General features: G+C 44.4%; 1 protein-coding gene across 10 annotated transcripts in view; it reads right to left on the bottom strand.

Moving 5' to 3' along the window:
* TACC1 (transforming acidic coiled-coil containing protein 1) overlaps positions 1–13,595 on the bottom strand; it is a 91,415-nt gene that overhangs the window by 47,185 nt on the left and 30,635 nt on the right. For 3 of the 10 annotated variants that reach the window (XR_006964425.1, XM_047092059.1, XM_047092060.1), the window contains exons 1-2: positions 11,064–11,224; positions 9,993–10,108 (exon numbers count right to left, since the gene is read on the bottom strand). The exons of 3 other annotated variants lie outside the window; for them this stretch is intronic. Coding sequence is in view for 6 of the 7 variants with exons in the window: in XM_047092059.1 (XP_046948015.1) it covers positions 9,993–10,108; positions 11,064–11,224 (277 nt within the window). In the remaining variant the exon portion in view is untranslated. Of the gene's footprint in view, positions 1–9,992; positions 10,109–11,063; positions 11,251–13,595 lie in introns of those variants that run through there. 4 more of the 10 variants (XM_047092063.1, XM_047092064.1, XM_047092061.1 and 1 more) reach the window with 2 other exon arrangements.

Raw genomic sequence — 13,595 nt, 5'->3', positions numbered from 1 at the left:
CTAACTCCTGACAGAGGCTCATCCTAAAATATAAGACTCCACAGGTAAAGAGTAATCTGGAAAGCCACTGGACAGGCTTTAAAAGCTTGAACTAAGGGTGAAGAAAATATTTCAAATCTCCAAACCAGCATGTTATGCTATTTTATTTAAAAAGGAGACCCAAACCCTATCCTCTGAAGGCCAACATCACAATACAGTTAGATGGAGGGGCCCACTAATCAAGACTGTCTGCCCACCAGGCAGCCAAACCTTGTCCACAGAAACCCATCCAACAACAAGTCTTCTCACTGATGAGATGTCCTGGAGTTTCGGAACCATCTGGATTTGTTTGAGGATACATTTCAAATACATTAGAAATCCTCCACCATAGACAGAAACTGTAGAAGGCTCTCCCTGTAGGACTTTTCCTCCATCCCCAACAACTGCAGCAGGAGGAGCAGAGAGAAAGGGCACGTGCTAACAGATGGGACTCCTCTGCAGAGATGTGAAATTGTGTAACTTCACTCCGTTGCTGCCAAACAACCATAATGTGCATCTCTTCAGAAATAATTACTGGAGAATTCGAAATACCAACTGCCTCTCTCACAAAGTAGCAACCGCCCACACAGGAGCTGGGGGCTGATGCAGGATAAAGGAAAAGACAGAGGAGCCTCCAGCCAAAGCAACAGCAACCGATTCACCAGGCACATGAGACACTTCCACAATAGGAGAGGGACCCTGGTTGAAGACCTTATTTCTCCTGTCGCTTCTGCTCCTGTACTCTAAGAAAAGGAGCCAAAGGAAGGGGTGGATAAAGCAGTGAAGAGGCCCCAGAGGAAGAAAGTAATAAAAAAAGGCTGAAGTCTTTGAAATTATACCCTTTGGTATAAGTTTTTTTTAAAAAGTAGAAAATGGTCTTGTGCTAGTCAGCCTCCAAGATGGCACCCAATAAGGGAGCCATTTATCAGGTGAGATGAATCCCACCTCCCAGCATTCATGTCCCTGGACTGACCCGTTTAACCGAAAAGATATTATGGAAATAACAACGTGACTTCTGAAGCTAAGTCACAAAACACATTACAATTCCCATCTTGTTCTTGGATCACTCACTCTGGTCACTCAGCTGCCATGCTGGAAGAACACTCAAGCCACCCAATAGAGAGAGAGGTCCATCCACATAGTAAAGAACTGAGGCCTCCCACAAACAGCCAGCACTTGCCAGGCAGTAGTGAATTACTTGAGGAGAAGGTCCTCCAGCCCCAGTCAAGCTTTCAGGTGACTACAGTCCCAACCAACACTGTGACTGCATTCTCACAAGTAACCCTAAGCCAGATCACCCCGCTAAAATGCTTCCAAATTCTAGGCCTATGAAAGCTATGTGAAATAATGTTTATTGTTCTAAGCTGCTAATAACTTTTGGAGAAATTTGTTACGCAGCAATAGATAACTAATACAGGCCTCTTAGAAACTCTTCTTTCTAACCCAAAATAGGTACAGAGTCCCAGGAGGCTGCATACATCTCCAGGTACCTACCTCTCCTCCCCCGCACGACTCACATGTGGAGAGAGAAAGCAAAAGTTACTACTCAATATGTCCCTTCCCTCTTTATTTCTCACTGATAAGCTGAAGCTAAGCATTAAGGAAGCAAAATGTTTTCAATAAAGTGGAATACCCAGTAATGCTTTTTTTCTTTCCTGCTTCTGGCTCTATATCTAAATTGTGCTGCAAACTTCTAATATTCAAAATTCCTGAACTACACTTTATACTTCATATATGTGCAAAGTTAATAAATATGGAATATATATCCCCTACTGAACTTTTTCTTAAAATCACTGTCACTTAACAGGATACCTTAAAGGATGCTTTCCCCCATCACACACTCTGTCCTGGAAACATTTTAAGAACCTTCAGTTCCTCTGAAAAGTTTTCAATCAGTGAAGAGAATCACAGAAAATCACAGATTCCCTGGGGGAGAGAAGCTGTATAATATGTTCCAAGAAGCTCTGGATGTGCAATCTTAAAAGCTAAATTTAAGACCCCACTCTACCACTAGCAGTAAAGACTCTGGCCCCAATCTGTGGAATGGAGATTATATGTGTCCCATCTCACAGCATCACTGTTCTAAAATCAAGTAAGATGCTGAAAAGAAGGGGGGAAAAAAAGCCTACTTGCTCCCATCAAATTCAATAAACTCAGCTGAGGGGCACCAGAGTGGTTCAGTCGGGTAAGTGTCTGAATCTTGGTTTCAGATCAGGTCACGATTTCACGGTTCATGGGTTCGAGTTCCACGTTGGGCTCTGTGCTGGCAAAGCATAGCCTGCTTGGGATTCTCCCTCTCTCTGCCCCTCCCCCACTCTCACTCACTGTCTCTAATAAATAAATAAAATAAATAAATAAACAAACAAACAGACAAACTCAGCTGAAACAGAAAGACAATGGTCTGCTAGGTGGCAGTCTTCTAGTGGGAAAGCTGGAGATGAGTAATTTGTTGTTATATTTCCAGCAAGGACATGGGAAAGAGGGCACCTGGACTGGCTAGGAATATATCTGTACCTGTCAAACAGAACTGTCAAATTACACTTTTTCATTTGTGAAATAATGAAATATCCATTCAGCCATTATCAATCTAACTCCTGGAGATACAATCATGTTTGTGGAGACTCATGAAATCAGGTTCATGTACAAGCAAAGGAGAGAGTGAGATCTTGAACTTAGAAACAGCAATCCCTTTCTAGGCCCAATGCTAACAGTTTTCAGGCAATTCAGCAACCCTCATTTATCACAGCCCCACCAAGCTGTTTTGTTTTGGATAGATAAACAAGCAGCTTTTACATCACTAACCTGAGTTAGGAGATAGTGACAAAATGGCTTATGCTGCCAGGACTTCCTATGAACATTGCTACTGCTCACTTGAAAAAGACACTATGAGTACTCTTTAACCTAAATGTTTAAACGGCTTTAGACCACATACATTTTTTTAAGTGGAGCATTAAATGGCAGCAACATAATTTTTGAAGGGTTGCCCCTCCCACACACACATGCACCACCAGAAACTATCACAGTAAGCTATATCACTTGATTTGCTGCTCAGGTAAGCCCCAAACTGGCAAGTACGAGTCTAAAGTGAGTTTAACCATTATAACATTTATTGCTTTACAGTTATTAAAATGTTTACTTCCTTTTTTTAATGTTTATTTATTTTGAGAGAGAGAGAAAGAATGAGCAGGGGAGGGGCAGACAGAGAGAGAGGGAGAGACAGAATCCCAATCAGGCTTTGTACCATCAGCGCAGAGCCCAATGTGGAGCTCGAACTCATCAACTGCGAGATCATGACTTGAGCCAAAATCAAGAGTCGGATGTTTAACCGACTGAGCCACCCAGATGCCCCTAAAATGTTTACTTTCAGCAGGGAGGCTTTACCCCTGCTCCTAAGTTTTTTATTCAAATATTGTGGTTCTGCACTTCCTGAGAAGTCTGCTGGAAAAACTATACTTTTTCCCCGAGAAGACTTTCTTTTTTGGGTGGAACACCACATAGAAGCTCTCTGTGTGGCTCATTTACACTGCTATAAATTAACCAACAAAGAAACATGGCTCTGATCCCATTTACTAACTAGTAGGAATCTCCCAAGTTGAGAGCTAAAAATGTTATCTGGGGAAAAAAAAAAAAAAACAACACAGAATTGTATCATGCTGCTGAGGTTTCCAAGCCTTAAAGATCTTATAATAATAGAATATACAAATTTAAACTATGAAAGAACTAATTACATCAAAAATTAAAAAATAAAAGTAAAAGTACTGGTTTGGGATATTGTCAAAGGAGCCACATGGGTTAAGCTTTTGGGCTAGGTAACATTAAGGGTCCTTATTAGTCCCATCATTTCTAGGAAATTCTAATAAAGCAATCCTTGTGGTAGGGGCAGGGAGAGGATGTTAAACTAAATCCTTAGGAGAACCATACTCATGAATTTTACTGGAACACTTCAATAAATACCTAATGAAAAATGTCTGTATAGTATTTTTTTTTAATTTATTTATTTTGAGAGACAGTGTGCACACATGAGCAGAGGAAGGGCAGAGCGAGAATCCCAAGCAGGCTCTGCACAGCTAACACACAGCACAATATGGGGCTCAAACTCACGAACTGTTGAGATCATGACCTGAGCCCAAGTCAAGAGCTAGACACTTAACCCACTGAGCCACCCAGGTGCCCCTGCATACTTTCTTGTACATGTAACCCAAAGCCTTAGAATTGAAAACCTAAGTCTTACATTTTAACAAGATCTGCATTCTAGGTCTTATATATGCACAGTCTAAAACAATCCAATAAATATACCATTTCAACCATATAGCATATACCAACAATATACCATATCAACTGTCAAATAAATTCTAAAACACCCAATTAAAACTATTAAATTAAATTAAAACTATTAAAAAACACTTAATAGGCAAAAGTCAAAAGTTATATATTTGTATTTATATTATTAAATGATTCCCAAGTTCTCTTCATTCTTCTCTAATTTCCATTTTTCATAACTCCTTGGATCTCACAGTCAATTAAAAAGAAAGTACACTGACAGACTAATGACATTTGAGTTTTGTAAGGGAGACAAACAGTCAGCCCAAACCAGCCTTTCCCTAGAGTCTTACCTAAGCATACAGGCCTGCACTAATGGCACCAGGTGCCACAGTTCATGTTAATTAATCATGTATATAGCCTTGCTGCTTTCTTGAAAGTTAGCCCAAATTACTTAAGCTTCATATTTTTATCAAAATTGTCCTAGGTGTGGATCTAGGTCAGCAAACTTTTCTGTAAAGAGCCAAACAGTAAACATTTTAGGCTTTTGCCAGCTACACAGTCTCTGTTCCAAGTAATCAACCTTGTTGTTTTAGTGTGAAAGCAGCCACAGACAGCACCTAAACGAACAAGTGTGGCTGCATTCCCACAAAACTTTACTTACGGGCCCTAAAATTTGAATTTCATATAATTTTTACACGTCACAATTTTTTTCAAGCACTTAAGAATGTGAAAACAATTCTTAGCTCCCAGACAAAACAATAATCGGTCAGAGCAAGAGACAGGGCCACATTTGGTCTGTGAGCCACAGTCTGCTGATTCCTGATCGAGACTACCAAAACTGTGTCAATAAACAACTCTGCATTCCCCACCAGGCCTCCAGCAGTAAACATCTGTGGACTGATCCTGTTTATCTCTCTCCTTCTATTCTGGAGGACTACAGTGAGTCTTTGAAAAGGCACCTAATTAACATATCAAACAGGGTAGATTTAACTAGCTGTTCCAAGGGCACACACAAGAGCTTCAGCATGAATTAAGATTTTCTTTCTCAAAGAAAGGTATATACATATATACATATATGTATATATATATACATATAAAGGTATACGTGTGGCAGGGAGACTTCTAGTAGCTTCTAGTAGCACAGGACATCCACTCACTGCAGCTTTTATAGTCTAAGACAATGGACAAAACCATAGTCCATAAGCACACACACACAAAAAAGTGGGGAGGGGATGAACTTGAGATTGTACCTCTTTCAGAAGTCCTCTGTACGTGCCATCTCCTCACTGATACATCCCCCAGCAAAAAGAAAGAACAGTTAACAGCAGCAGCTTAAACACTCTTTGTTGGGGGAGGCAGACAGATAGCAAACACAGAACTACCAGCCCCAGTATTACAGCCACCACTCTGGTATTTTCAAGGAACCCCTTTGGCTAAACTTTTATTTTACCAGTTAGTCCGAAGCCAGCTTCTGTCTGTGGCTTAAAAAAATCCCCACAACCTCATCCATTGTTTCATTCCTAGAATGGCATACAATTCTGTCTTAAGGAGTGTTAAGACAGAGTTCAGATACTGTAAGTCCCCAAAAACTTCCAATAAAAAGAAAATTAACTTCAAATAGGTGTAGATGTTTCCCTGCGTTCAAAGAATCATATGGAAGTTGGGGTGGGATACAGCCCATACATTGGGGGACCATAATATACCAGGAAGCCAGTATCTTTTTTTTTTTTTTTTAATTTTTTTTCAACTTTTTTTTATTTATTTTTGGGACAGAGAGAGACAGAGCATGAACGGGGAAGGGGCAGAAAGAGAGGGAGACACAGAATTGGAAACAGGCTCCAGGCTCCGAGCCATCAGCCCAGAGCCCGACGCGGGGCTCGAACTCACAGACCGCGAGATCGTGACCTGGCTGAAGTCGGACGCTTAACCGACTGCGCCACCCAGGCGCCCCATCCAGTATCTTTTATGTATGTTAACTCTAACCCCTGACTAACTCATAAATAATCCCCCAAAATGATACAGTCTTATATAATTTCTACCTGCTATCCCACTATGTCTTGGAACCAAAGATATATGAAAGACTAACTTTATCAGGAGCCAAATAATCAACAATTTGGGAGAAAGAGGACCATCCAAGCTCAGAAGTTAAGACTTCAACGAGAAATGTGTCTCCAGGAATTTTGGTCCACTGATATCTTCCCTGGTCAGACCTGTGTTTGGTTGTATTTTGATATTTACTCTGTATGTGTAACAAGGCCATCAACAAGACTCTGGGCTAACTCTACACGTTGGGCAGAAGGAGCTCTCAAAGGCAGAATACTACCAGGCTGATATACAATCATCCTATTATTTAAAGGCTCTAGGGGCACCTGGGTGGTTCAGTCAGTTAGGCATCCAACTTTGGCTTGGGTCATGATCTTACATTTTGTGTGTTCAAGCCCCACATCAGGTTCTCTGCTGTCAGCATGGAGTCTGCTTTAGATCTTCTGTCCCCCTCTCTCTCTGCCCCTCCCCCATTTGCCCTTTCTCTTTCTCTCTCTCTAAAATAAACATTAAAAATAAAACAAAACCCCAAATGGAAAGATTTTTTTTTAACGTTTTATTTATTTTTTTTTTTTTGAGACAGAGACAGAGCATGAACGGGGGAGGGGTCAGAGAGAGAGGGAGACACAGAATCGGAAGAAGGCTCCAGGCTCCGAGCCATCAGGCCAGAGCCCGACGCGGGGCTCGAACTCACGGACCGTGAGATCGTGACCTGGGCTGAAGTCGGACACTTAACCGACTGAGCCACCCAGGCGCCCCCCAAATTGAAAGATTTCTTAATATGTGGTGGTAGTCTCCTAGATTGTACACCCTACCCCATTACCCCATCAAATACATGGTCTCCAATCATGACCTACTCCACACAGCTTTCCTGGTCCATGACTCTCTAAAAAGAAATCTTTCAAAAGAAGAGAGAAAAAGAGTGTGAGCTAGAAGTTACCAAAACATGTAAAAAAAGAGTCAGTGGCACAGGAAGGACCAAACAATAGGTTCTCTATGGCTCTGGGGGGTCTGAGCCATAGGAGCCTCTATGCAATTAGCAAAGAATATGTCAAGATGAATCAGACTAGGAGCTGACAGAATGGTGAGGAAGGGAGCTGCCCAAGCTGAGGGACATTCAAAGAGACTTTCAAATCGCTACTTATGGGTCTCGTGAGTGTTACTTAAATTTGATGGGAAAACTTCAAAATAGTTCTTTCCAGCTTTCAAATCTCTCTTCTGATCTGCCAATCTTGACAGAAGAAAAAGGAAGCTTTGAAGAACAAGTGCATCTTCCGTGTGCAAAGCTAAGCGCCACATGTGAGCTCTCCAATGTATAAACCTGCCTGTTCCCATGCGGTCTCTGCCTAAAACAATGGTGAAAAGCAACCCAGGGTGGAAAAAAAAGCAGGGAGGGAGGCTACCCAGGGTGTGTTGAGAGTATGGCTGAATTCTCAGCAGGGGAAACGCATTAGACAACTCCCAAGTCAAAGCAAAATCAAACCACAAAAGTAATAATAATTATTATTATCAGTGAACCAATAATTCCAGCTCCATCATGAAGTCTTTCACAGAGAACCTGACTTCCCAAGCAACCCGTAAGGAAGTTATGAAGCAATAAAATACAGTAACCGTTAGGAGAAAAAAGTCATAATCAAGTCAAAAACTAGTTAACAGGATAACCTGGCTCTACTGAAGGATGACACTGGCAGACACTGGAAAAGAGAAAACATGGAAGAACAACATCCATGCTAGAGTCCCTTCTCCAGACAACAGTTAAGTAGCCTTTTTTTTTTTTTTAATGTTTATTTGTTTATTTTGAGATAGAGAGCACAAGTGGGGGGAGGGCAGACAGACCGAGAGCATCCAAACCAGGCTCCCAGTTCCAAACTTTCAGTGCAGAAGCCATCACGGGCTTCAATCTCACAAACTGTGAGATCATGACCTGAGCTGAAATCAACAGTCGGATGATTAACCAACTGAGCCACCTAGGCGCCTCATGTCTTTTTAAAAGGATGTCAAAACATGATCTCTCTGCTCAAAGCACTCTGTTATGGGTTAAATTGCATCCCTCAAAAAGATATGTTGAAGCCCTAACTCTCCATACCTGTGAATGTGACCTTATTTGGAAATAGTACCTTTGCAGATGTAATCAAGTTAAGATGTGGTCATACTGGATTAGGAGGGTCCCTATATCTAATCACCGGTGTCCTTAAAGGAATGTCATGTGAAGGCACAGAGATACACAGGAAGAAGATGGCCTTGTAATGAAGGAGACAGAGACTGGAGTTATCCTGCCACAAGCCAAGGAACACCGTGAAGTATCAGCCACCACCAGAAGCTAGAGGAGACAAGAAAGGATTTTTCCCTAGAACCTTAGGAAGGAACATGGCTCTGTGGCTCTGCTGATACCTCGATTTCGGACGTCTAGCCTCCAAATCTGTGAGAGAATATATTTCTGTTGTTTTAACCCACCCAGTTTGTGGGTTTCTACTTTGTCAAGGCAGCCCTGGGGAGATAACACACCCTCCAATGGCTTCCTATCTTACTCAGAAAGAAAATCCAAGCTTCATTACAAAGTGTTCCAGACTTTCCTTTATCTAACTTTAGCTCCTACTGTTCCCTTCCTAGTCACCACTCCATCCACACTGGCTTCTTCATTGGTCCTCAAAACCCTCCCACCATGGGGCCTCACCCCATCTCAGGCTGGTCCTGTTTCAGGCCTTTGCAGATGCCATTCCCTTTGCTGGAAAGGTTCTCTCCCCAAGAATCTGCAAGGCTGTTCCCTCAATCTTCTTTCAGGGCTCTGCTCAAGTTCCCTTATTGGCAAGCCTCAGCCTAATTACCCTTTGGCATCTCTTATTCCTACCCCATGCACCCTATACCTCCTTCCCCTGCTTTATTTTTTTCCATAATACTTAAGACAAGCTGACATGTGTATCTTGCTTAACCTTTAAAAGATCCATTTCCCTCCATAACGTTAGCTCAGTGAGAGCAAGACTTTTTCACTGCTGAATCACAGCGCACTCTATTGAACAGATAAACAGATTCTATCAGGACAGGTGAAATTTTACTCAAAACTGGCTGTGTGACAAAAAAGGTTTCTACTAATTAAATGGATCAGAAGCTTTTGTAGTTGAAGGGCAGGCTCAAGGTTGAGCTCTGAGGGCTGGCTAGGAGACCATCTCTGTGCCAGGTTTCCTTAGGTAGACTGAGAGGCTCACCATTCCTATATAGATGAAGGAGAAGTGAACAATTTTGAAACAGCTTAAGATTCCTTCTTATCTAGAAAGGTCCACTCTTAGATATAATTTTTGTCTCCAGCCACACACACCCCTGAAGAAAGTGACTTAGCCTGAGAAATATCTGAAGCCAAATCTAAACATACCTTCACCTCTGCATTACTACACACATTTTTGGTTTTTAGGGGCTTAGGGGGAAGGGCCCAGCAGGAATGTTTGATAATGATAATCTCAAACTGCAAATGTACAAACCACTTGGGAAGAAAACCATATTCCTAAAACAAACAAAAATATTTCAAATAAGCCAGGAGCCTTAAAACAGCTCTTTCTTAGTAAGTACTCGATCAAAAGCTTTTTAAATGGTCCTAAGTTAACACTCTTCCTTCCCTCATTTACATTCTCAAAACTTTAAAACAAAAGAGGCAGAAAATGAAAATTTTCCTTTACCTTGGGTTTTGGCCCCCGGTGCTGCCAATCCTAATGATGAATCACAGGATTCCTTGAGAGGTGATCTGATTGGTGTTTCAGCTTCAGGGGTCTCAAAATTACCTTCTGAATCCGAGCTGCCAAGGGGGAAAAATGAGGAATTACCACTTTCAACGGTATTTCCGACACCCTTTACAACCTACATATCCGAAAAGGCTAAAGTCCAGCATTTTTGCCTAACTTTACAACCCACTAGTCCTCAGCAAGGACTGGCCTGTGGGAGCTGCTGCGGGTTTTCTCGCAGGGCCCTCCTCTGCCTTCTGTCTGGCATCCTGTCTCCCTGAATATCTCCTCCATCCTCCGGAGCTTTTCTCATCACCATTTATTTCTGAGGTCATCCTTTCTTCTGACATCCCCCCAAAAACGCTTTCCAACAGACTCCTTTTCTAACAAGAATCCTTTCTCATAGGTTTAAAAATTAAGACTGCCCTCTCCCCCTAAAATTAAGCCAGCTCTCGCCATGATGCCTTTTCCTTTGGCAGGCCTCTACCTGTTTGGAACTCACTCGGCCTGAGGCTGAGAATGCTGTCACCTGCCTTCCTCAATCACTCGGTGGCAGCTCAGCAAAGACCACCATTTCTCACCAGCTGCCAGGGGCCTGTCATCACGCGACCTTCTTTACCAAGGCTGCATTTTCGGGCCACAAGGGGACACCAGGAGGGCCTGGGAGCGACTTCTTCTCCACAGGGAGGGCCCCAAGTTCTACCGGTGTGATCAATGACACTCTTGTGTGTAGGGGCGGGGGCTGGGGGATCGAAGCTTAGAGAAAGTGACTGAAGCAGACCGGGATGCGGGAAGACTGCAGATTCCGGGTTAGGTTCTGAAAGCTCATAAGGAAACGGAGGAAAGGTAATACCGGACAAAACATCCTGAACTTTCGAATGCACAGCGGGGACCCGGTTACGGGCAGGGACGCAGCATTGCCATGATAATGGTTACGCGGGTGAGCGACCACACACAACGCACACAGAATGAGCCGCAGATGGATGGATGGCAGCACGTCTGCATCTCGGCAGGGATGCGTGTACTTGCCTGAAACTCAAGGATTTGGTCTCGGCTTGCGAGTCCTCCTCCTCGGGATCGCCCTCGGGCCCTCCGGCCTCGTCCTCTCCGGCGCCCCCGCCGCGCACCGCGGACCAGGTCCATTTCGCCCACTGCACTGGGGACAGGATCTGCCAAGGGCTGAACGCCATGAGCGCGGCTCCTCCGGCTCCAGCTCCTACGAGTAGGGGAAGGGGGAGAGCCTTTTTTCCCTTTCAAAATGGAGGGAACGGGTGACAGGCGCCTGTAAGCGTTTCCAGCAGAGGCACGGATGTGGTTAAACGAGCGCCGTCGGGGGCCCGGGTGGAGCGCTTCCTCTCGGCCGGCAGTCAGCGCCGCTTCCTCCTCGTCCTCCTTCCCCAACGGTGCGGTCGCGGCCACCCCCGCGCCGGGCGACTCCCGCCGGGAAGATGCCTCTCCTGGGGCCTCCTCAGGGCCCCGGCCCGCGGCGCCGGGTGGCTCGGGTCTTGGGGTCTCGGGCTCCCGCCTCCCGGCCGGCGGGGCGCGCATCAGCTGCCGCGGGAGCCGCGCCCCAGGAGCCGCCCCCTTGGACCGTACTATTCGCGCGCGCGGGCGGGGGCGAAGGCGGCGCCGGGGCTTTGAAGTCCGCGGCGCTCCCGCCCGATCCCCCCGCCGCGGCGCCGTGCTGGTAGCGCCCGGACTGCGGGCAGGGGGCTGCCCCGCTGCGACTCGGGCGGGCAGGACACCCAGGCGCCCCCAACAGCTCAGCGAGCGGCGGGAGCTGGGAAGATCCATTTCCTGGGTCCGTGCATGCTGGGCTTTTCCTCTTTCCCTTATTTTTTCATCTTGCTACTGTGACTTAATGGCGTTGTGACATTAGATCGCATAGAAGTGAAGCCCCTTATTAAAAAAAAAACAAAACTTTGAGGCCGCAGTTGCCTGTTCTTTTTACCCCTCCCTGACATTGACAGCGTGGAAGATTTCGGCCTATTCACCTCCGACTCTACCACTCCCAGGATTTGGAAATTCCTCAGCAATGCTACAAGAGGAGCCAAGGACTGGAATTGTGGATGCTTTGTCCCTCCCCAAACCGCACTCCTGGACGCTCTGGGGCCAGGTCTTTGGTAAAGGGTGCTAAATTACCCCTGTGAAATTACAGCCTGATCGGCTTCCCATTCTCCTTTTTGAGGCTTTCTCTTCATAACTTCGTCTAAATCTTTGATTTCTGACTTCGTTTACTGCTTCAGAAGTATGCCAACAGGCCTGGTGAAGGCAGCCTTCAAAATAAAAACCCTCTTTATGTTTGAAAGCAGAAGGAAATAGAAGAGCTCTCCTCGGATTTTCTTCATTTTCCGTTTAGGGATTGCTCGCCTCAGAATCTCCAATGCACCAAGGAAGCTGGCAGACGCAAACCACAAACACCAGGTTTCATGATCTCCTTGCCTGGATAAGGCATTTCTTGTACTATTGTAATTTCCCAGAGTCGCCGTGAATCTGTGAGGTGGTTGCAGGTTCTCACAGAGAGAGCAGCTTCAGAATTTAGGAACAAAGTCATGCTGAAACTGCAAGAGACAGTCTCCCCTAAAAGGGGAGTCATGCTGAGGAGTCATGACTGTCTTACACATTTGATAACAAAAACAAAAGCAAATATACTGTAAGATAAGGCAGGGTAGTTATCTTACCATAAGATAACTTAGTCTTACCATAACAGAAAGGCAGAGGTTTGCCTGAAGTCTAGATAAAAGGATTAGGGTGTCAGGATGCTTTAGAATTCATCCAGCTCCTTTCCAGAGAGAAACACAACTGTCAGGATTGTTCTGGAGACTACAAGGATGGGGAGTAAGCAGGAGTCTTTTTTTTTTTTTTTTTTAAGTCATGAAATATACCCCAACATTATCCAGTTCTTTGTATTTTTAGGTTTATGGCTCATCATATAAACCTTCAGGTTATAAAGTCCCCCAGGTTCCTGGATTTGACCCGTGTTTTGTTGCCTGGAAATAATATTACCAACCCCCCCCCCCCCCACCCCATGTAAATTAGTAACTGGCACCTATGTCTTCTTATGTCCTGTTCATTCTTTTTCCTGGGTAGTTCTCAAATCTTCATTCCTCTGCATCCCCACTGTCACTGACATACTTCCCAAACTGTCCGTTTCTTACAGCTCCACTGCAAATGTCTTCCAACTAGTTCTACCTCAGGGTTTTCCCACCTGAGGGCATCCCACCTGGTTGATAGGTGACTTGTGCTATAATCTTGCTGTTCCTGTTCCTCATTACTCCCAGCCCTTTGTATTCCTAAGCCATAATCAGTAGAGAATTGGTTCTGAACTTTCACTATGTCCCAGAATCATCTGGGGTGCTTCTTTAAAAATACTAACTCAAATCACCACCAGGGCCTGGAAATCTGAATTTTTACCAAGTATCTTGCAGAATTTTTTTTCACAGGATAAATTTGGGAAACAATGATGAGCTTGGACTAATTGCTGCTGCTGGAACTATTTCTCTTTTTCCTGTAGAGTTCTGCACATTCCCACCCCCTTACCCCCACCTCGAGCTCCCAGAC

This window comes from Lynx rufus, unplaced genomic scaffold (genome assembly GCF_022079265.1).
Source record: "Lynx rufus isolate CCGP_SWC_20201006 ecotype Redwood Valley unplaced genomic scaffold, mLynRuf1.p SCAF_3, whole genome shotgun sequence".
NCBI lineage: Eukaryota > Metazoa > Chordata > Mammalia > Carnivora > Felidae > Lynx > Lynx rufus.
The sequence above is the reverse complement of the archived record's forward strand: the minus strand, read 5'-3'. Positions and strand labels throughout refer to the sequence as shown.